Here is a 23749-nt window from a genome sequence, read left to right as displayed (position 1 = left end):
CGCATCATTTCACTCTTTTAAAAAAAACAGCAGTAGATACATAGGAAGTAAAATATTTGAAAAGGTATCAAAGTAAATAATTAACCTCAAAAACAATTTATATGTATATCCACTTTCCACAGATTAATTTGTATAAAATGTAGCAAATCCAAAGGAAAGGCGGGGGGGAGGGATGCTTAAAGGAAGTCAAGCCACAAAAGCAGCTGTCAAGATTGTTGATGCAAAAAAGTTGGACCAAAGGAATATTCATCCTGTATATATATTTCCCTCCTATTAAATCCCCCAAAAAACCACGGAAAACATTCCGGAAGACTTCTTTTTAACAAGTAGTATAGGTTAGGATATTCCAGGTTCATAGCCAATACTAGTGTTTATAAAATATTAGCATTCCAGGAATAGTGATAGAAAGATACTTAACAATAAATTACAAATATTATAAATTCAGACTTTTTCTTACATTTGCAAACACATCGTAAATTTAGTCTGTGTTTCTTTGTATAAAGCCTACTTATGACTGTGCTAAAACCTTTTGGCAAGAATGCAAAGAGTATTTTCATAAATAAAATTTAGCAAAATCACTGTACACTCCATTAATTCAAGAACACTTCTCTTCAACTTCAAAGAAAAACCCCCTTCTCTCTCTCTTTCTGTTTTTTTAGTGCAAAGATGGTGTTTCTTTGCTGCTTTAATGGTTTGCTTCTTGTAGTTGTCATAACTACAAGCTCCAAGTAGTGAAAGCAAGGGACAAGAAGTTATATGACATCCGTGCTTCGATTCAACATGTCTCAGACATTACAGAGCAATAAATCTAACCTCTGAAATGCCTACCAATAAAAATTCTGCACATACACCCTATAAAAGCAAACCTTACAAATATATACATGGTGGATTGCACGGCCTACACCAGGGTTCAGCTGGAATGGATGAATTATATTTTGTCAGCGTTCCATACATGCATTTACTTTGCATAGTCCTACTTTGAAACCTAAAACTAATACTTGCTAGCACTAAGTGTCTACTATGTGGCATGCACTGCTCATGCATTCATCATCTCATAACTCATTACAATTCCTAACAACTAGGTAGTAGATATTATTAGCAGGATTTTATAGATGAAGGAACTGAGGTCTGAGAGGTCACATCACTTGGTTTAGCTCACAAAGTCTGCAGGTAGAAGAGTTGGGATTCAAATTCTGGTCTAGTTTCAAAGCTCATGTTCATCTCACCACAAAACACTAGCTTTTTAACACAGAAATGACATTCTTTAAAAAGATCACTATTCTGTGTCCAAGATACCTAAAGTATCTTATGTGTTAATGTACTAGGTCTCACGATAGAAATAAAAGGATAATGCCACTTTTTAAAATTAATCCCAACCTGAATTTCTTTTTCTTTTAACTTTGTATTATGGAGAATTTTAAGCATATACAAAAGTAGAAAAAAATAGTGTAGTGACCCCTATGTATTCATCATCCAGCTTCAACAATTGTCCATTTTTAAATGGTTTTGTTTAATCTACACCTTCTTCCCTTCCTCCTCCCTCCCATATTATTTTGAATACTATGTCAGACATCATATCACTTCCTCTATAAATATTACAGTATGTCTCTCCATCTGATAAAGACTTTAAAAAAAAACCATAACCACAATACCATTACTACACCTAAAAATTAACAGTAATTTCCTAATAATATCAAATATCCAGTCAGTATTCGAATTTCTAATTCTCTCATATTTATTTTTATAGTTTATTTGTTTGACTCAGGATGCAAATAAGGTACACACATTAGCTGATATGCCTCTTAATTCTCTTTTAATCTACAGTTAACTGGCTTTATAATAACATTTTCTTTATTCACTTTGCAGTACATGGTTTTGCCAACCTATATTTTTAGGCATTAATTTGCTTTAACAAGGAATACAGGCTTGCTGTTTCACAATTAAATTTTTAAGATTCACATAGTAGAAAATTTTCATATTGAAATATCAAATAATTTTCTCAGAAATCCTCTATACCAAACAGACAGAAGCTCAAAGAATTTTCAAGATGGCAATAAATTTCAATGGCCTATTTCATCATTACCACAAATTGTAAAGTAAGTGACCACTGGACAAATAATTTGTTACATATATTTAAAATATTCTCATGGTCTTTCTTAAAATTTTACTTAAATATTGTATCATTTATTTTAGACTCTGGGTCCATTGTGGGCAATTCTATCTAATATTCATGAAGATTTTTGTTATAGCAATAAATTTTATGTTATAAACATTACAACCTGTAGTTGAAATCTGGACTGATTAAATTATAACTGACAAAAATTAACTCATTTTATAAAAAGGAAAACTGAAACAAAATGAAAGAAATCAGCTTGCTTAATGACATAAAGTGATCATGTCATCAGATAAAAAAGGCAAAACTGGTATTATTTTTAGACATCTGATCAATATTGTCTCTTAGATACCTGATCAATTACTGAAACGGTAAAAATTTCATGACAAAGATTTTAATGTCTTTTCCTTGTAATTCTAAATGAAAAATTAAGTAGAAAAGAAGTTTTTAAAGTAAATAGGACTTGAATTATGAGAGGAATTTTGCATCGTATTCTAAATAAAAATAAAAAGCCTTTCCCATATTCTCCAATCATATCTGAGCTAGTTAAAAGAACTCTTCCATTTATGTTCTCTTTCTATTAAAGTAAGAAATTCTTTGGATTGTTTTATTTTTCCCTATATCTAATTCTTTATTAATGAAAATCATTCAAGAAGTGGACAATGGACCAATAAGAAGACTTGCGTGGAAATGTGGAAAGAATTACCATTAACACTATCATAAATAGAAATTGCATTTTCTTGCTGTTTACATGACCAGGCTCTGTGCTAGGTACTTACACACATGACCACTAAGCCTCATAACAACCCTGCAAGGAGGAAGTAAAATAGGGCAATGAAGAGCTTGGGCCTGGAACTGCTAGTGGGTATGGGGTTTCTTTTGGGAGTGAGGAACATGTTCTGAAATTAGATAGTGTAACAGTTGCACAACTCTATGAATATACTAAAAACCACTGATTTGTACAGTTTAAAAGAGTGAATTTGATGATATGTTAATTATATCTCCAAAAAGCTGTTATATATTTAAAAACAAACAAAAAACTCAGTATGGGCTTTGGAGTCATACTGACCAAGCTAGAATCTTTGAGCTGTGTGACCTTGAGCAGGCTTCCTAACTTCTAACTTCTCTGTGCCTCATTACTCCCGTTTGTCAAATGAGTATATTAACAGCACCTATTTCATAGGGTTGTTATGAGGATTAAACAAGATAGAGTGTGTAAGTAGTTAGCACAGTGTCTGACACATCCCCAATTTATAGATAAGGAAGCTTAGGTTCAGAGGAATTATACAACTTGCTAAGGTCACACGACCATAGGAAAGGGAGAAGTGGAATTGAAGCCAAGTCTGTCAGGCTGTTTCAAGTCCATGCTCTTCCTTCTATGCACTGTGCCCTCTCCAGAATATAGACGAGACTCTCCCTAAATACTCAGGGGTCACTCTGCCAACTACATTAAACCCAGAATTGAATACAACGATGGATAAGGAAAACTTTGTTTGTCAATCCTTCTCTAAATCTGGGTGGTTCACTCTCCCAGGAGTCTTCCTTTAAGCATTACCTCTTCAGAGCACCATTCGACTCATCCCAGACTTTACCAGTAAAGGGATTTTACAAACAAGGGATCTTTCATAATTATGAACTATTTTCCTTCCAGTCACCAGACTTTGGTTACTCCAAATATCCTGAAGAATGCAAATGTGTATTCAGGCAAATGCACCAAGTTAATAAAATTCATCCTATCATCTTCCAGTACAGAGGTTCTTGATACAGAAAAAAATGACTGGAAATTTTGGGGCCATCATTTCTGTCCTTTCTCACTCCCATCCTAGCCTTCTAGTGCCTTTTAAATTCTTCTGCCATCTGTTCTGTTTCCTACATAGTCCTATTCTTTTCACAATCCTAAATTATCCTGTGGAACCTTACATAGACCTGTGGCTGCTCCCACTCACCCCACCAGTTTTTGAAGCACACTGTCAGCTAAGATCTAATCAAAAATGCAAAGTGAAAGAAGGACTCCCCTACTCCTGAAAATGTAAGGGGAAGAGCAAGGAGGGGGAGGTAGGGGGGACACAATCTATAAGGATTTTTCCACCTGACCTTTCTTTATATTTACTTCCAAATAGTGAGTATTTCACTACTTATGTTCAGTCAATTGTCGAGCAGCAAATATAGTTTTTTGTTCTAAATAAATTATTTTCCATTGTCCCCTCGTCTACGGCCATACCACCCTGAATGTTCCCGATCTCAGCTGTCCCCTCAGCTGCTCTCCCTCTGCCCTCTCTCAAAAAGGAAAGGTGCATGTGGACGTTGCCCTGTGCTGGAAGTCTGTGTTGCCACTATCACAAGACTCTGGTAAGATGCGCCCTGTGTCTTTTTAGCCCCATATAGTTTCTTGTGTTCTAAAATTATTTTCTCATCTCAACAGTACTATACCACAATTCTGACACTAATTTTTTATTTCTCCTTTAGGTAATTAATTCTACCCTCAAATTCCATTCATTTCTGCCAGTTCACTTTCATTTCTGCACCCTGTGGAGTTTGGTTAACATCTGTTAAACCCTGAACTATAGGGCCATTCCCTGAATAGCACACTTTGCATTCTGCAAAGCAAACTGCTACATCATTACATATAATTCTCTACTACATAATCTATGTTTTCAGTTATAAATGCTTTAGGATAGTGAGATACACAGTAATACCACATCAAATTATTATAAGTACTTCAACTTTAACTTACAAGAGTCAAAAAACTTTAAAAATACATGATTTTTTCTTTCTTCAGGTTGGCTTTTAAAGAAATCCTTACAAGCTTGAAATACACTGAAACAAAGTGTGGGCTAGGAAAAGAAAAATCTTAATAAAACTAGTATTATCACTCACAATTTGAATTTCTTTAAGGTATTACTGCTCACTGACACTGGATACACTGACAACATTAAGAGAAGAAAAAGTGTTGGAAAAATTTAAAATTGTTAAAAAAAAGTTATAGGGCAGATGGTTTATCAAACTATTTGCAAGTTTGATCTAAAACTCTGTGATTTTTTTGAGAAAATTAAAATCCTCCATTATAATGAATAAAGATCATTAATATTCAGGTTGATGTTTCTGACATTCTCAACCACAGTACTAAAAAGATCCTTTATACTCTAAAGCATACACATATATAATTTAAAGACACCCATTCAAACTGTTCAAATTCAGAAAAAAAATTCCAGTTTCGAATCTTTTAAAAATATGTCCTAATCCTGTCCTTTTTTTATTTTTAATTTTGCATACAGCTGTCTGTTGTATTTCTTAGAATCATGCCAGATGCTGGGTTCATCAAGCAAAAGCAGGAAAACAATGGTTTGAAAGCAATTAGAAGCACCAAGGCTGCAGTGAGGCTCATATTAAAATGTGATAACACTGTTCTAGTGGGAATTGCAGCACTGCTCCATTTCTGACATTTCTCTGCTGCCAGACAGTCAGACTGTGTAGAAGAGCACTGTGATCGAAGAGGTAACATACTGGAATTTATTTCTGGAGCAAATGAAAGATTAGCTGAGTTGAAACCCTCCCAATGTTTTTATTATGGACTCAGCCACCATTTTATTTAAATGCCAGTGGATCCTGTTTGCACCTAACAAAGCAAAAGGAATAAAAGTCTATTATATTTTGGCTCTATAAAATAATCTAGCAACAATCCACTCAGAAGGCAGAAGCAACCGAGCCTCTAGTTGCTAAAAAAACATGGCAGGGAGGCCCAGCAGGGTGAAGGTTAATTAAACACTCCACTAACTTTCCTCAGAACTGCTAATGCCACTTTGTGGAGAAGCTTATTTAGAAGAGAGAGAAGTAAACAATATCAACCACACATTTTCAGTGTAAAACCATGAGGAGTCAAAGAGAACTCACCTTGGGGCTGAAACTCCCAGTGGTACCTGAAATACAAGGGGAAAATGGAGATAAGTCAAACTTGTATTTAATTATTTCTCAATCTCAGTTGGTAGAAAGCAGCTATAACACCCAGTCCAAAAGCTTGCTAAATAGTCAATAACTAGGCAAAATTACTACTATCTTAGAAAAATCAAAGGGCTGTCCCTGAGATTTGAAAGATTCTTAAAGGCTCAAAGCTGTGTTTAACTCACTTTAACACCTTAGATAATGTTACAGCTGGAAAGTCCCTCAGACGTCAGCTAGCAGTAGCCCAGGGTTTCTCATCAGGAGCTCTAAGAACTTGGGCAGGACAATTCTTTGTTGTGATAAGCTGTCCTGTGTATTACACGGATGATTAGCATCACTAGTCCTGGACACCCCCATTTGTTGTGACAACCAAAACACTCCCCAACACATCCCCAAATGCCTCCTAAGCCAAAATTATTAATTTTACAGCTGAAGCATGAACAGCTGACTCAAGGTCATCTAACATTTCAGTACCCAATCCAAGACTGGAGTTCTTGCAGTCTACTGTGTAATTCCATCTCCTCTTTTATTTTGGGAAATGACTGGCAAAACTGGCAACCCTTGAAGTCTAAACTTAATGAAATTGCAGTGGTGGAAAAGATCATTTGTAAGTCACTTATATGGAACCTAAATTGCAATTTTCCCCACAGAAACAATATATGATTATATATGGTGGTTACCCACAAAAGTCTATTCTTCTTTGGATCCCACTTCTTCCTGCCTTCACAGGAACCTTGCACTATTCTACATCGATTTTCTTGCTTGTATATTCAACCTCTTCCTCTCAACTGAGCCCTTTCCATCAGAATTTATGCTTATATAAAAATAAAGCAAACCCACCCTCATAACACCCCCACCCCCACCATGTGATATCCTTCCATGTGCTGTCTGTCTTCTCTCTCCTCCCTTCATAGTGAAATTTTCAAAAGAGGTGTCTGAACTTGCTCTCTTTATTTCCTCACCTACCACTCACTCCTCGAAATACTTTAATCTGGCTCACAGTCACTTTACCTAAATTCTTGATATGGACTCAGTAACCTCCATGACACTAAACAGAATGGATATTTTTCCATCTGCCTCTTGACCTTTTAGCAGTGTATATGTGCATATGAACATCTTTTTTTTTCCAGGGGAGAAAGTCCATAGTTTTCATCAGAATCTTAAGAGTCCATGTTCTGGTTTGCTAATGCTGCCATTTTGCAAAATACCAGAAATGGATTGGCTTTTACAAACGGGTTTATTTGATTACAAAGTTACAGTCTTAAGGCCATAAAGTGTCCAAGGTAAGGTATCAACAATAGGGTACCTTCATCGAAGGAAGGCCAATAGCATCCAGAAAACCTCTGTTGGCTGGCATCTGCTGATCCTGGACTATGTTCCAGCTTCTCTCTCAGCTCCTGTGCATTCTTCAAAATGTTGCTCTTGGAGCGGTTTGTCCTCTCTTAGCTTCTCCAGAGCAAAAGTCTGCTTTCTTTTTTTTTTTTTTTTTTTTTTAATCATCATTTTATTGAGATATATTCACATACCACGCAGTCATACAAAACAAATCGTACTTTCGATTAAAAGTCTGCTTTCAACAGCCATCTTCAAAATGTCTCTCTAAATTGCTTTCCAAAATGTCACTCACAGCTGCACTGTGGTCCCTCTGTTTGTGAGCTCTATAGGACTCCAGTCAACTAATCAAGACCCACCCTGAATGGGTGGGGCCTTATTTCCATGGAAACATACCATCAAGAGGTCACACCCTAATCAAAGGTGCCACTCACAATTGGGTGGGTCACATCCCCATGGAAACAATTTAATCCAATATTCCAACCTAATCAACACTAATACATCTGCACCCACAAGATTGCTTTGAAGAACATGGAGTTTTGGGGGACATAAAACATCCAAACAAGCACAATACATAACCCCACCCCCCCAAAAAAAAATGATTAAGAAAAAGGCAATGCATACTGACAATGGTAAGCCTTCCAATACACAAGCACACACACGCAAACACACATATGACTGAAATGTTGTTTGGCTACTTTGGGAAGGCACACCAAACTAGGGAGTATCTAGATTATTTCCTTACTGCAAAAATGGAGAAGGAGGTCAGTGGGGAATATATTACCAAAATCCAGACCTGATTTTGGACGAAATACCAGAGATGAGGAAGAGAAGGTGGAGGAGGAGCCTCACGAATGACTTTCCCTTTCTCAGAGCAGTTTCGAGCCAGTTATCAGGTGAAGAGAAATGTAAGATACCTAAGTTAGAGAGCAGAGAAAGTCCAGGACAGCAGTGCCTTCTGCAGTAGATAAGGGGATGGGGGAAGAGAAGATCAAAGGGTGGAAAATCTAAAGCTGCAACAGTTAGAAGGGGTGATTATGTCAATGTAAGGGCATATGTAATTGGAACTGGCATGCTGTAACAAATAGGTTGTATATGTAGGATGATGGGTCTATCTCTACCCAACAGGCAGTGGATGGAGTTCCCATTGTACCTGGCCACCATAAGGAGTTTATCTTAAAATTCCTTCCTCCTAAACCACAACTAGTCAAGCAAATCATCAAAGGGGTGAGCAATTACAAACCTACATGCTATTTTCCACCTTCTTTTGAGGAATTTCCTTAGCCCCCAGTTCCAATCATTGCACAACCTCTAATTCAACATAGATAGAAATTAGGGTGTACACACACACACACACACACACACACACACACACACTCCTTCCAAAATGTTAATGATGGCAACAGCAGGAACTTAGCTAACCAATGTTTTCTCATTTATTGGTCCAGAAAAAAATCTAGTCATGCAGTGGCAGTAAAAGGACCACCACAAGGCCAATTGTTAAATAGGTAAAATATGTTACTGATGGTCTCAGCCTCCTCTTTTGTGCCTTCCTCTCCAACACATGCATATTTTCTGTTCCCCTCTGTAGCTATTGTAAAGTGTCCCTGGTTTCTTTTGTTACTTATTTCATTATTTATTTATTAACAGTTTCTTTTGTTACTTATTTATTAACAGTATTGTTTCTCTCAAGAATACCTATTTTTTAAGAAGTCTGATTATAAAGAAAGAACTCAATTTAACAGCATCAAATAAAGTAGCAGGTCAGTCTAGTTGATCATAAATAGTGGAATCTGCTTTCTTATAGAAAATACTGTAATTAAATATCTCAGTCAATAGAAATCCTATTAGAACTTAACAAAGAGTTGCATAAAGTAGAATGTTAGTTCCTTTCCTTTTCAGAAGGTATAAATCTATCCTGCTACCCTATCTTTTGTCTCTCTCTTTTTATTCTAAGTATTAATTACATAATAACCCTAAAGAAAGTCTGTTAAAAAACAAACACACACCTCTATTCTACAGTTCACAGAGGCAAAAAGGAAAGGCCAAAAGGTGAGCAACTTCATTCCTCACTGGAAGATGCCATGGATAATTCTCTGCTGGACCATTCAAGGTCTTGATCTTGTCTTGTTAAACATAACCCCTTGGATGGTCTTCATCGTGTCCTCTGGGAATATGATTCCACACTAGAGAATTCTACACTCTTCAGGAGACATTTAGTCAAGTCCTGCTACATCTACCAATTTTTACCCTTCACTCAGAAAACAAGTCTCCTTAGGCAGAGAGTCCAACAAGTCTGAAATGAGAAATTTTAAACCAAAATACAAAGACCTCAGTAGGAGTAAATAGAAGAAAAAGCATACACAGGCACACCAAACAGAGCTATGTTTATCCTGAAAGCCTCTGAGAATTTCATATCAGGCCTGTGCAGATAGATAACAAACACTTCTTTAATCTTCTCTTTGAAGCTTTGGCTTCAGTATGGAAGTAAAGCTATCACTCCTCTGCAATATCCATACGCAACATCATCAGGTCCATGCAAATGATACTTGGAACGGAAAAAATAACAGTGCAGAATGAGCAGAGAGAAAATGATACAACCATACTGATGATTATTATTTTCACATTCAGTCAAAACCCAATTTCACATGTTCCTGCAAAAAATGAAAATGGAAGCATAAAATTTCTCATTTAGTTGGAAGACCAGAGTGTCGCTACTGGTGTCCTGAGGCACGGCTCTGCACCACCAGGACCCTAAAGGTTGCCACAATGGCCGAAAATGGTGATAATGAAAAAATGGCTCCTCTAAAGGCCAAAATCTGTCATCAAATTGAGTATAATTTTGGCCACAGGACAAATTTTTAAAGGAACAGATCAAACTGGATGGACTGGGTACCTTTGGAGATAATGATAAAATTCAATAGATTAAACCATCTAACAACAGACTTTAATGTGACAGTAGAAGCATTGGGCAAATCTAAGGCAGAACTCATGGAAATAAAGACAAAACTAAAATCAGAAGATCTCCAAGTAAACCTCTCCCTGAAGTGAATGACAAGTATAAAAATGATGTCAAAAACAGATCTGTTTATATTAAAGGTTTCCCAACTAATGTAATCCTTGATGACATAAAAGAATGGCTGGAAGGTAAAGGTCAAGTACTAAATATTCAGATGAGAAGAACATTGCACAAAGCATTTAAGGGATCAATATTTGCTGTGTTTGATAGCATTGAATCTGCTAAGAAGCTTGTAGAGATCCCTGGCCAGAAATACAAAGATACAGACCTGCTAATACTTTTCAAGGAAGATTACTTTGCAGAAAAGAATGAAGAAAGAATGAAAAATAAAGTGGAAGCTAAATTAAGAGCTAAACAAGAGCAAGAAGAAAAACAGAAGTTGGCTAAGATGCTGAAAGGAAATCTCTAGAAGAGAAGATTGGATGCTTGCTGAAATTTTCGGGTGACTTACATGATTAGACCTGTAGAAAAGATTTGCACATCCTTTTCTCAAGTCATGGTGAAATAAAATAGATAGACTTTGTCAGAGGAGCAAAAGAGGGAATAATTTTATTTAAAGAAAAAGCTAAAGAAGCACTGGATAAAGCCAGAGATGTAAATAATGGTAACCTACAATTAAGGAACAAAAATAACTGGGGAAATACTAGGAGAGGTAGAGAAAGATGCACTGAAAAAAAAATCATAGAAGATAAACAAGAATCCCTAAACAAATGGGAGTCAAGCGGTGGCAGATTTAAAGGAAAAGGAAAGAGAAATAAAGCTGCCCAGGCTGGGTCTGCTAAAAGAAAAGTACAATTTCAGGGCAAGAAAACTAAGTTTGATAGTGATGATGAACATAAGAAAGTGGGGCAGCTGGGATGGTGAAAAGAACAAAAGAAGAAGCAAAAAGGAAGAACCTGCATCAAAACAATAGAAAACAAAAAATAGTGCTGGAAACCAGTAGTTTAGGAAACAAAATTTTTATTAATTTTAATTAGATTTTAAGCTGCTTTTGTCTTTGGAGGTTTTCAAAAAGAAAAGCAAATTAGATCCACTTCAACAAACACCTGTAAGAAAGGAAAGTTTTTTTGGTCTTTTTTGTTTTGTTTTGTTATCCAATTGAGATTTTTTTTAACGTATAATTCTGTGTTATTTCAGATGATTCAACTATCAAAGGGAAGGTTCTTCCACTAAATTGCCTTTGTAATATGAGACTGTTAGTACAAACTTAATAAACTATATAAACAGAGCAAAAATTTTTTTCATTTAGCTTACTGTACAGAATATGTAGTCTTGAAATTTTCAGATTACATTAAGACAAAGTTTGGCATTTATGATTTTAAATTAAAGAGATTAATTGGATTTTGGTTTAAGGAAAGGTACAAAAAAGAAATTGAGCCCACCGTTTTGAGAGAATCGTGGTGAGCTGCAGCAGCTGTAGTATTAGTCATAGTAGAAATGATAATAACGATGCAAAGACTTACCAAACCTATTGCCAGGCTCTGTTCTAAGCACTTCCCTTACATAACCACTTTACTCTACAGACTAGCCTTATTATTATGCCTGTTTTACAAATGAGGAAGCTGAGGCATCAAAAGGCGAAGTAACTTGCCTATGATTATACAGCTAGTAAATGAGGCCATCACAACCCAAGCAATTGGTTTCAGAGCAGGTACTCATGAGAAATTAAGGGGAAAAGTCTTGAAAATATCATCCAACTTAAAAACACTCATCAAAATTGGTCTTTCTCTAAAGACTTTTTACTTACCTAAAGAATTCAGTCACTCAGTCAACAAATATTTATCAGATGCCTTTTATATTACAAGTCCTTTGCTCAGGAATGAGGATGAAATGGTGACTAAAGTAGCTACAGTTCATCTACAGATATACTTCAGTGACTTTCAAGTGCAAACATACTGTTCTAAAGTGCCACCACTGATTCACAGAAATACTAGATTTCTGCTAAGATGAGGCTATTGACTCTAAATCATTACATTGAAGAGGAGAATATCAAATTCTTAACCATGGAGCTAAACAATGAATATAGTTACTGAGATTAAAAAACTCAGAGCCTTATCCCTTCAGCCAGCTAATTAGAGAGATTCTGGTGAAATAAGACAAATGGCTGCAACTATCCTCAAATTATTGGCAATGCCTAAAAAAGATAAAGAATCTCATTTCCTAAATATACTAACACAATTAACATATTAAGCATTTAACAAAAGCTAGGCATCATGCTAAAACATTCTACACGTATTATTTTATGTAACCTTCATAACAACCCCATAAGACCAGTACTATTACTATGCCCATTTTACAAATGAGGAAACTGAGACTTAGTAAGGTCAAACAATCTGACCAGATCACACAGCTATTTAGTTCAGAATCCAGGTCTGCTTGGTTCCAAAGCCCAAGCTCTTAACTTCCATATTAATTGCTTTCTCATTAGTTGTAATACAGAAAAAAAAATCTAGTGCTTAAAAGAAGGCAAAATTGTTTTATTAGACAGTCTATGAGTATTAGGGGTGGTTAGATCAGAGGTCTTTAACTTGGAGCACACAGTTGGACTGCAGGGGATTCATGAACTCCCTAAAATTGAGGGTGAAAAGTAATACATGTTTTTTTCCCTTGGAGAAAATCATAACCTTCATTAGATTTCCAAAAATGTCAAAACTTACGCCCCCACAACCTCCAAAATGACAAGACTCACTGTGTCAGCTTTGAATAAGGCTGTTGTGGCGTTATAAAACAAGCTATCCAGAAAGGCCAACAACATCTGTAATGTTATAGAATCTAGAACATCTAGATGAATCTTTTTTTTTTTTTTTTTTTTTTTTTCAAGACAACTGACATATCAAAAGTGTTATTTTACCTGTGACTTACAGGAAATTTAAAACAAATCATATATTCCCTGCCTTAGTAAACCACCTACAGGACAAAATTAAATCTCTTCTTGGTGACTTTATGATGTCTAAATTGTAACTTCAATTTTTGTACCAAAACAGTGATGCCTGCAGAATGCAGAGGCTGTCTGCAAAACTCAATGTCCACAGACTTCTATTTCCCTCTGGACCATCTATGTTCTCTGGTAATAGCTCTCTCCAAACAGACCACAAAGATTAACATCTAAATGTTATTCTGGCATTAGAAATGTAATCTTAAGATTCAAATGGACTCCCGGTTGAGCAGAACTTCAATGGCAAGTTGATAAGACTAGGAAAACCCCTCACTGTTGACCTTGATCAGTGAGTCATGTGGCAGAGACTGATTTATGCACAAGGAAATGGCTTTGCTGAGCAATGCTAATGGTCTGCACACTGTATACATTTCCTATAACCTCTTTTCTCACTTGGGAAGATTCACAGTGTTTTCAAACTCTGGCTTTTTCTACTACATGTGTTCCACATACCAACTTGTAGACAAAATGGGCAAGTGGCAACGGGCAATGTGGCAGTGACACCCAATAACTGAAATGGGAAAAGAGCACCATCTGGTGGCAGTCCCAGGAATGGGAAGGTCCCAGGAGGGGAGCAGTGACCCCTGTTGCTTCAATGCCATCAAAAGCACAAGACCTAGTGCCTACCTACAAGGAGCTTATTATCTAGTCCAAAATATGATATATTTGCATATGAAGAGATACCTAAAATAGAAATAACAAATACTTTGATAACTATGGATAACAAGCATATAACAAATATAGAAGGGCCTGTTTTAAGAAGGCTCTGGGTTCTTATTTGCGATGTAATATTTCTGTAGTCTTGAGTCTATCCATAAATTTTAGAAACCCACCCTGGTACACAACCAACCCAATGTTCTCCTACTTAAAAAATACAATGTTACATTTCTGTAAGCCTACAACTTCTCAAATAAAAAATAATAAAAATAAATTTAGAAAATAAAAAATACAATGGTTACAATTAAACTTTTATAAAATAATAAGCCACATTATCTTAGGTTGACAATCTAATTAATCCATGACCAAAGTTTCAGTTCATTCCCAGACAACTTTTTTTTTTAATTCTGTTTTATTGAAATATATTCACCTATCATCTGTGGTATATAATCAATTACAGTACCATCATATAGTTAGTTGTGCATTCATCACACCAATCTATTTTTGAACATTTTTCTTATACCAGAAAAAGTAAAAATAAGAATAAAAAATAAAAGTAAAAAAGAACACCCAAATCATCCCCCCTCCCACCCTATTTTTCATTTAGTTTTTGTCCCCATTTTCCTACTCATCCATCCATACACTGGATAAAGGGAGTGTGAGCCACAAGGCTTTCACAATCACACTGACACCCCTTGTAAGCTACATTGTTATACAATTGTCTTCAAGAGTCAAGGCTACTGGGTTGCAGTTTGATAGTTTCAGGTGTTTACTTCTAGCTATTCCAATACATGAAAACCTAAAAAACGGTTATCTACATAGGGCGTAAGATTGCCCCAGAGTGACCTCTTGACTCCATCTGAAGTCTCTCAGCCACCGAAATTTTATTTTGTTTCATTTTGCACCCCCCTTTTGGTCAAGAAGATGTTCTCAATCCCATGATGTTGGGTCTAGATTCACCCTCAGGAGTCATATCCTGCCTTGCCAGGAGATTTACACCCCTGGGAGTCAGCTGTTGAGTTGGGTTAGCTAGAGAGAGAGGGCCACATCTGAGCAACAAAGAGGTACTCAGCAGGAGACTCTCAGGCACAATTATAAGCAGGTTTAGCCTCTCCTTTGCATCATGAGCTTCATAAGGGCAGGCCCCAAGACAGAGGGCTCAGCACACCAAACCGCCAGTCCTCAATGTTTGTGAGAACATCAGCAGCAATCCAGGTGAGGAAGTCCAGGACTTCTGCATTTTCCCCCAGCTCCTCAGGGAGGCCCTGCATATATATTTTTATTCTCTGCCCAAATTACTTTGGGATGTCCAGAATATTTTTTAAAATTAATTAAATAAACCCCTACTCACACTGAGTCTTCTCTAACACTTTTACTATGTGGAATCACTGCTACACCCACTCTGGATACTAACAGTAAGAAACCTGGGAGCTCTTCTTCATTAGCCAATGATTTTGCTCTCTCATTGCAACACTGGCTCTGGAAACCTACATTCTAATATTCCCTCCCCTACTTTATAGCATTAGAACTGTTTCCACACCTGCAAAGCTCAAGTGGGAGGAAGAAGGCAGGGATTCTTGGTTGTAAGCCTACATAATCTCCATACTCCCTGCACACAGTAAGCAACCAAATGTAACTCAGTGAACTGATTTTTAAAAATGTTAGCCACTATTCAGATAATTAAAAGTCTTGTTGGTCAAAGAGTAGCTATTAAACTGAAGCAAGCAAAAAATAAAAATAAAACAAAATCTCCAAACATCAACAATGACAAAAATGGCAGGGCAAGAGCCAAAAATGCAATTTAAAATATGGTAATCAGCTAGATGTATGTCAGTGGTGCCTTGTTTCCTCCAACACACAATTTTTGAACCAAAAGTCACTTCTAACTTTCCTCTTCACATTCTATTCCCAGCCTATCTCTAAGTCTGTTATCAAATCTCTTGTCCCTTCCCCTGCTCTCCAGTGGCTTCTTAAACTCCCTCCCAATTTTTCTCTTCTAATCCATGCTGTACATTTCTGCTGGATTTGATCACAATAGACATCATTCGTGTCCTTAAAAACAAACAAGCAAGCAAGCAAACAGACCCTGCAATGGCTCCCTTTTGTTCACAGGAAAAAAAAAATCTAAACTTTGGCCTGATATTTAGTCTTTAATTCAACCACATCCCAAGCAGCCTTGCCATCATCTTGCTCCTCTCCATTCTCCTAGTGCTGATGGAGAAGGCAGTGCAGTGACAGTAAAGAGCAAAGGTTTTGCAGACAGGTCTGGGTTGGAGTCCCAACTCCTCCATCTACTAGCTGTGATTATTTACTTAACTGCAGCCTCAGTCTTCTCATCTTTAAAAAAGAAATAATAACTATACCTTCCTCATATGGTTGTTAGGAGGACTAGGTGAGATTATATGCATAAAGACCTAAACACTAGGTCTGTTACCTGGTTAGCATCTATTAAGGGTCAGCTGTTTGTTATGAGCACCATCATTATTTGAATGACCTAAAATGCAAACCCAGTCTTATTCTCCTGCTTATGTCCTTCAATGACTCACCCCAGTTCTCAGATCGTTCCCAGTATATTACTCACAACTTCTGCCCATGCTCCTGCTCTCACAGGCTGCTGCTCTCCCTGCCAGCTTGCCCTTCTTTCCGTGCCCCCTTCTTCTAGCAAACTCTTCATGGTCCTTCCAGGCTCAGTCCAGTTTCTGGTGCTAGGTGCTCCCACAACACACCTGTACTCACCTCTTGGTAGCATCCATAATACTGCATTCTAATCCTCTTGTTTCTTTATGTCACTGAACACTAGAGGGGCAGTGGCATATAGCTTGTGCTCAATAAATGCTTATTAAATAAGTAAATGGAGGTGAGAAACAGCAAGTCCTATCTGGATTCAGTATCAGTGGAGCATAGAAGACATTTCAGGGAGGGGTAGGCAGGCAGAAGGCAAGGCATACAAGGCCCTGTCTGCAATGCTATGAAGTGTGGATTTTATTCCAAATAGCTGAAGGTGCCTTCATTTTCCTCTAAATTACTTACATGAAGGCAAGAGGGGAATAAAGAAAGAAAATCAAAGGAAGGGAAGAAATGGAAGAAGAGAGAAGAGAAAGATAAAAAAATAAGACTGCTTTGTTAAATTAAAACTTTCATCCAAGCTAAGAATTTTTTTTCCAATGCTTGGCTTCAAAGACCAACCACAAGATGACCGGCAAAAATATACTTCAAAAGACACGACTGAATACACATCGCAGTGGCAAGAATCCAATATAGAAATACAATCAATTTGTTTCCTCATTAAAAGCTTTCATGAAGAAAATGATTTAATACAAATGCTAAAGCTACTGACACAGATTAATTGAAAAATAATAACAGAATCCTAATTAAAGACATAATATTATTTCACTCATTCATATACTGCACCAAAATCAGAAGAAAAACAAAACAATCCAGAAAACAGGCATCTACTGGTAACCCACTCTAAGAGCTACAATGAATTACTGAAATTTTTATAACACTCCTTTCCTTAGGTGTACACTTCCTTCCAGTTAAGAACTGAGGTATATACAGAAATTCAGAAACAATTGTTTAAATTATTTCACATGCTTTTCCTAAATTCATATCAATCCTCTTTTTCCAGAATATTGCTTTGGCCCTCAACTTGGCTTTTTTCCTAATTGTACAAGATTCTACACTAAAGTATCATTCTTTCCCATTTATTTCTTTGTGCAGTCCCTATAGCACCCTTAGATAATGTACCCAATTATCCAAATTATAAAACATGGAACTGACTTTAATCTAAAGGCTAATGACTATGCAACTACTTCTTCGGCATTATCAACACAGGCCAGGGGTTCCCAGCAGATTAACCAGTCAATCCCAGGCTTAACTGGTCCATCGTAGGGTCATATCTTCCAGTTTTGTCCCACTTCCAGGGGTTCTCCAGCATCAGAAATGTTGCCTCGAGATGCTGTTAGACCACAGCGAAGGCAAAAGGCAGCAGGCAAACATTAGGCCAAGGGAAGGACCAAGATTATTTCTACTAACCATATCTCCTTCTATTCTCCCCAAATGCTAATTATGTTGAAATATTGTCAGCTATTCACAGATCCTAAGTCATGCTGGTAAGATTTTCCTGTCAATCATCCCCAACCATATTGGTGGACCCTTCTTACCGCCTGAACCACCAGCTTGTACTCACACTTCCCAGTCAAATCCCTCTTTCTTTCCTTCCCTTCACTGGGAAAGAAAAACATAAAGTTGAAGCATCAAGTCAGTCATTTAGAATGTATTTTCCCATAAACTTAAAGTTCTGAAAAGAGGTTAGATCACTTGGCTCTCCACAAAGCCTATGGAGCCCATAATGAAGCAAAGCCAGATATAGAACCAAGATTTTGGTGTCCTCAGAGCAAGAGAAGGAGAAAAGATTGGTCTCCCTTCACTGAGCATAAGCAACCGTTGACATTCTTATCCTCTCCCTTTGCAACCATCTCCCAACTCCTGGTGGCCTCAGCCCAGGTGCCGAGAGCCCATAGGTTGTCTACAGCTCCCAACCACAGCATCCCACCTCATCTTGACCATCTCTACCCTATGCTTTGCACTCCCAAATTACCTACCTCTCCTCCTGCTCTGGTTTGCTAAAGCTGCCGTTATGCAAAACACCAGAAATGGATTAGCTTTTATAAAGGGGATTTATTAGGTTACAAATTTATAGTTCTAAGCCATAAAAGTGTCCAAACTAAGGCATCAACAAGATGATACCTTCACTGAAGAAAGGCCTGATTATACACATAAAGACCTAAATGTTTGGTCTGTCTGGAACACCTCTGTCAGCTGGAAAGGCACATGGCTGGTGTCTACTGGTCCTTTGCTCCTGGGTTCTGGTTTCAAAATGGCTTTCTCCAAAATGTCTCTGGGCTTCTGTTTCTCTTAGCTTCTCTCTCTTAGCTCCTGTGCATACATGCTTGTTCTCCCAGGGCATTTCTCTCTGAGCATCTAGGGGTCCTCTCTTAGCTTCTCTGGGGCAAACTCTGGGCTTTATCTCTTAGCTTAGCATCTCCAAATGTCTTTCTGTCTCCATCTCCAAGTGTGTGGGTTTTGTTGGCCCCTGAGCTCTCTCAAGGAGGAAAAGGATCTTCTGTTACTTTTATAGCTCTTGGTGCAACTAGCACTGTGCATTGCACATAAAAGAGGTTCACAAACTTATTGACCATTGAATTTCCTCAGTGCAGCCACCTTAATCAAGAATTAGAAGGAAACCATTGAATAGGTCTAATGGATTTGTATTTTAAGGAGAATGGCGAGTCAAAATGAATCACTAAATGGTGAAATTCCAGGCATGTAACAAATTGGAAGCAAACATTTCTGCCCTTTTGGGAATATATCTGTGGGCAATGGGCTCCATGCTGGTTCAATCTATGAGTCTGGCCACTCACAGGCCCAAGAACCCCTTGAATAACAGGGATTATGTCTTATCTGACACTCTTTTGATCACCTGGCATGGTGCCCAGCAGAGAGTAAACAAATAGCCAATACATATTTGTTAAGTAAATTAACTGCTTCCTGTCTGCAATCCTCACACTTACAGCCAGCTTTTAGTTGATTCTATTTCTCTTTATGACAAACATAAAAATCAATCACAGTGACTCATGTTTTAAGAAGCAGGAAGTGAATGGTTTACTCAAGCACCATCACTTTGACAAACTGGTCCCACAAATACAAATGTTTTCCTAAATAGTCACACAGAGTGTAGAGAATCTTTTTATAATGAAAGATTTGTCCTGTGTCATTTCAGTGCAGCTCAAAGTGATAATTCATAAGAAACGGAAGTTGTCCCAGTCAGTGGTACCTCATTGAATAAAGACCTTGAGAATGAACTTCCTTTATTTTAAAAAAAACAAACAAACATACTTTAGAAAAATTTTCATCAATTATTCAAAGGGCTGCTGTATTCTACTTGGCCCAAAAATAATTTTGCTTTCTTGTGTCTATGTGTGTGTGGGTTAGGCACACAGTAAAACACCTCCAAATACAGCTATTTATTTGTACAGAAGTGATTCAAGGCCAAACTACACAATTACAGCTTGGTTTCCTTTTTCCACAACTCTTTTCCCCTCAAAGCTAACTCCTTTCCCACTGGATACTAAATACCCTTCTGCTCTTAAATCCCTTCCCCCTTTTTAAAACAGGAAAGACTCTGAATCAGTGACTTGTGATTAAATACATATTCATTGCATAAAGTTGGAAGTTTAAAATAAATAAAAAGAAGAAATTTAAAATCACTCAAACTCAACTTGCCAGAGATCACTAACATTAACAGTTTGGTGTATATTTTTTCAGACATTTTTCTCTATGAGATTTTATATATTTTCCTACCTACTTTTTCACTTATATTATTCCTTATCATTCCACATCAACAAACAGTCATCTATGGCATGAACTATTAAATTGCCATTTTTTAAAAAGTTTGCTCTTTCAGCAGAATTAAGGAACAGAATAAACCACAATGGGGAGATATTTGAAACAAGGAACCAGAAAGGAGAACTTTGCAATTCTCTGAGTAAAACTTTATGAAAGCTGTAGTTTAGGCAATGACAAAGGGAACAGAAAGGAGAAGACAGTTTTATTATAAAAAATCAGTATGCATTGTTGAGGGCTGGGGAGTAAAGAGAGATGAGTCAGGAATGACTCACAGGCTGCCTTGGGAGCCTGGGCAAAGGGAAGACAACAGTAGGTTTCAGGGATGAGCAGAATATAAGATAATGAATTCAGTTCTGGACACTGAACCCATTAGAGTTGTTTTGGCTACAAGTAACAGAATACCAAGCTGACAGGCCCTGAAACAAGTAGAAGCTTATTCCCATATAAGCTGGAGATAGGTGATTCCAGGGTTGGAGCAGGGGCCCAGCAATGTCATGACAGGCCCAGGATCTTCCCATCTTTCTCTAACATGTTAGATGGTCATCAGTGTCCACCCTTACGTCTTAGGGTGGCTACTGTATTTCAACATTTTGCTGTCTCCTAAGAATAAGTCTGTCCTGTGAGAGGCCATCAGACGTCTTCTCATATTTCTTTAGCCAAAACTATATCTTGTATCTACCCTAAACCAACCATTGGCAAAGCAGAATGATTTACCAATCATGACTCATGCCTGGGCCGGTGGGGTTCTTTGGACAAGGAAGAATGGAGAGTGGCTGTTGAGTAGGCATTCAGTAGGGTCTGCCCCAGCTTTGTGAAGTTTGAGGTATCTATGAGACAGCTAGAAAGATCTATTCAACATGCTGTCTGGGGCTTTGAAGAAAGAATTGCAGTTAAGCTGTAGAATTGAACTCCATGTACAGGAGAACCTTTGGAGCTATAGACATAGATAAAACCACCTAAGAAGAAAGTGGTGAGTAAAGAGAAAAGCCTAAGGAACAATGCTGAAGAGGACAGGGTAGAAAAATAAGCTCAAACAGAAGCCTAAACAAGAGCACAGATGCAAGGAAGAAAACCAGGAGAGATTATTTTCATGGCCATCAATGGAGGGAGTTTTGTTTTTAAATTTTTGAGGAAAAAAAAAAAAAGGAAGTGATCAACAGTGTCACATGCTCAGAAAGACCAAATAAGAAAAAGACTGAACAGTACCACATGGATGTGGCAATCAGAGAGTTACTGGTACTTTAGCAAGCTTAATTTGGTAGGAGCAGAAGCTAGATTATAGGGGACAGAACAGGGAATGACCAGGGAATGGAAACCCAGAAATGGCTAGTCTAAGCTTCTATTTCAAGTTTGTCTACAAGAGAAAAGATAAAGAACAGTAGCTAGAGAAGGAATCATTGTGTAGGACATAGCATATTTATATCAAGGAGAGCTGTAATGGAGAGGGAAACGTTAAAATTTAAGAAAGAGGAGGTCTCTGACAAGAGTGGAGTGAAGATAACTGAGTCGATGCTGCAGTCCTCAAATAGTGTGAGGAGGGACTCTGAAGTCAAAACACAAAAGAGGAACAGAGATACGTACAGCATGTAGACAAATCTCAAAAGAACAGAGGTAACTATTCCAAGATGGAATAGTAAAAGTCTAGAAGTGGCAGCAAGTTGCTTGAAGAACGCCAACAGCAGTTACGGAAAATGAGCAAGTTCTGTTTAAGATGACTGCAAACAAAACGTTATCTCCATGTGGGAGAGCCAGGTTTAGTTAGGCAATATAGATGGAGAAAAGAGGATAAGGATTTAGTGGAGTTTGATTATAACAGGACACGGATTCTAGGGAACACAGGAGAAAGGTTAGAATATAGGTGATCAGGAAAAATGAGAGAGGGTAGAGCAGAAGTGCAGAGCTGAATGAGGATAAATAGATGACCAAAGCAGAGGGCTCATGACAAGTCACAGCGACAGTTGGAATGAGCTGATCGTGCTCCAACAGAATTCCAATACATTGTCAGCAGTCTTGTAATCTTTTATCAGGTTGTAATTAGAACATTAGAGAAATGTTATTAGAAGACATTTGAAGAGATGGATACCATCTTTACAAATGGCTCTGTATTCCCCAACATTCAGTAAAAAGAAAGCACCTTTATCTCTGGGAAAGAATATGGGGAGCTGGCTAATGAATAGTAAATGTCCTAATAAAAAAGGTCTCCTGTTGTTCTAAGGTTTAGTCTGGGTCCTACACACATTTACAACAGTCCCCACACCCCCACTCCATTCATTCAATTTTCATTATTGAGCTCATACCACAACCAGTAAAACATTTTTTAAATGAGCATAATACCATCCATGCCTTTAAGGAGTTTGTAATCTCCAGAAATATGTATTCTGAGTTCTGAGAAACACTGAATTTAAAGTGCACTTGAAAGTAACTGATGTGTCAGAGCAGTGCTTCTCAAACATTAATGTGCATACAAATAACCTTGCATTCTTATTAAAACAGAGATTCTGATTCATCACATCTGATTCAACAGAGCCTGAGATTCTGCATTTTTAACAAGTTTCCAGGTGATGCTGATGTTGCTGGTCCATGGTCCACACTGTGAGTATCAAAGAGCTGGAGACTATAGCAGAAAAGATTCTTTGCTTTACCTTTTCTATTTACATTGAACTATAAAGTCCTGAGAATCTTTCCTCCTTTCCTTGCTAACTTTCCCATCCAGTATCCATGGTTCTAAACAACAACAACAAAAAAAAAGGCAGGGTGGGGGTGGTACCTAGAAAACCTCGCAAGGTGCTTTCCTTCTAAGCAACTATTAGCTACACACATTGCTTTCATGAACATGTCAAACATCTATCTCATGTGATTAAATATTTCTATGAAACCTCTAATATTTCAAACAGGGCATCTAAATATTCAGTATAAGAATAAGAGTCTAGGAACAGCAATTAATTCTAGTTATGCCATATGGCAGTATAGAACACTGGCTGGAACCTGGAAATTCAATTTCACAAGAGTCTTACTTATTCTGAATTTTAATCATTTTAGGATCAGCAAACATATGCCTACCAACCTGCTCCATTTACACAAAATTCTGAAGAATAATCACATTGAGCACTCAAAAATGATTGGTTTTTCCCAAATGGACTTATAACTTCTCTCCTACCAGATTTGCAAAATAAAGTAGCTGCTGACAGCTCTGGTTCACTCTCCTTAAATAAAATCTTCAAGAAGTCATTCTTTTTAATGAGTAGCATCACCTGCTTCCTCACCATTTTCATCATCAGCTCGCACTCTTTTCTGGTTCTGGATTCCTCGGTCCTGGGGCTAGTTCAGATGCCCTGTCTCTGTGGAC

General features: G+C 37.4%; 1 protein-coding gene and 1 pseudogene across 2 annotated transcripts in view; one reads left to right on the top strand and one right to left on the bottom strand.

Annotated features, from left to right (window-relative positions):
* Window positions 1-23749, bottom strand: part of SKAP1 (src kinase associated phosphoprotein 1) — a 294181-nt gene that overhangs the window by 211017 nt on the left and 59415 nt on the right. For both annotated transcript variants that reach the window (XM_037808263.1, XM_037808264.1), the window contains one exon: window positions 6005-6030. In XM_037808263.1, coding sequence (XP_037664191.1) covers window positions 6005-6030 — 26 coding nt within the window. The remainder of the gene's footprint in view (window positions 1-6004; window positions 6031-23749) is intronic.
* On the top strand, window positions 10154-11346 carry LOC119513243 (annotated as a pseudogene).

The sequence above is a fragment of the Choloepus didactylus genome, chromosome 18 (assembly GCF_015220235.1).
Source record: "Choloepus didactylus isolate mChoDid1 chromosome 18, mChoDid1.pri, whole genome shotgun sequence".
Taxonomy (NCBI): Eukaryota; Metazoa; Chordata; class Mammalia; order Pilosa; family Megalonychidae; genus Choloepus; species Choloepus didactylus.
Note: the sequence above shows the minus strand (reverse complement) of the source record. Positions and strands in the feature narration are given on the sequence as shown.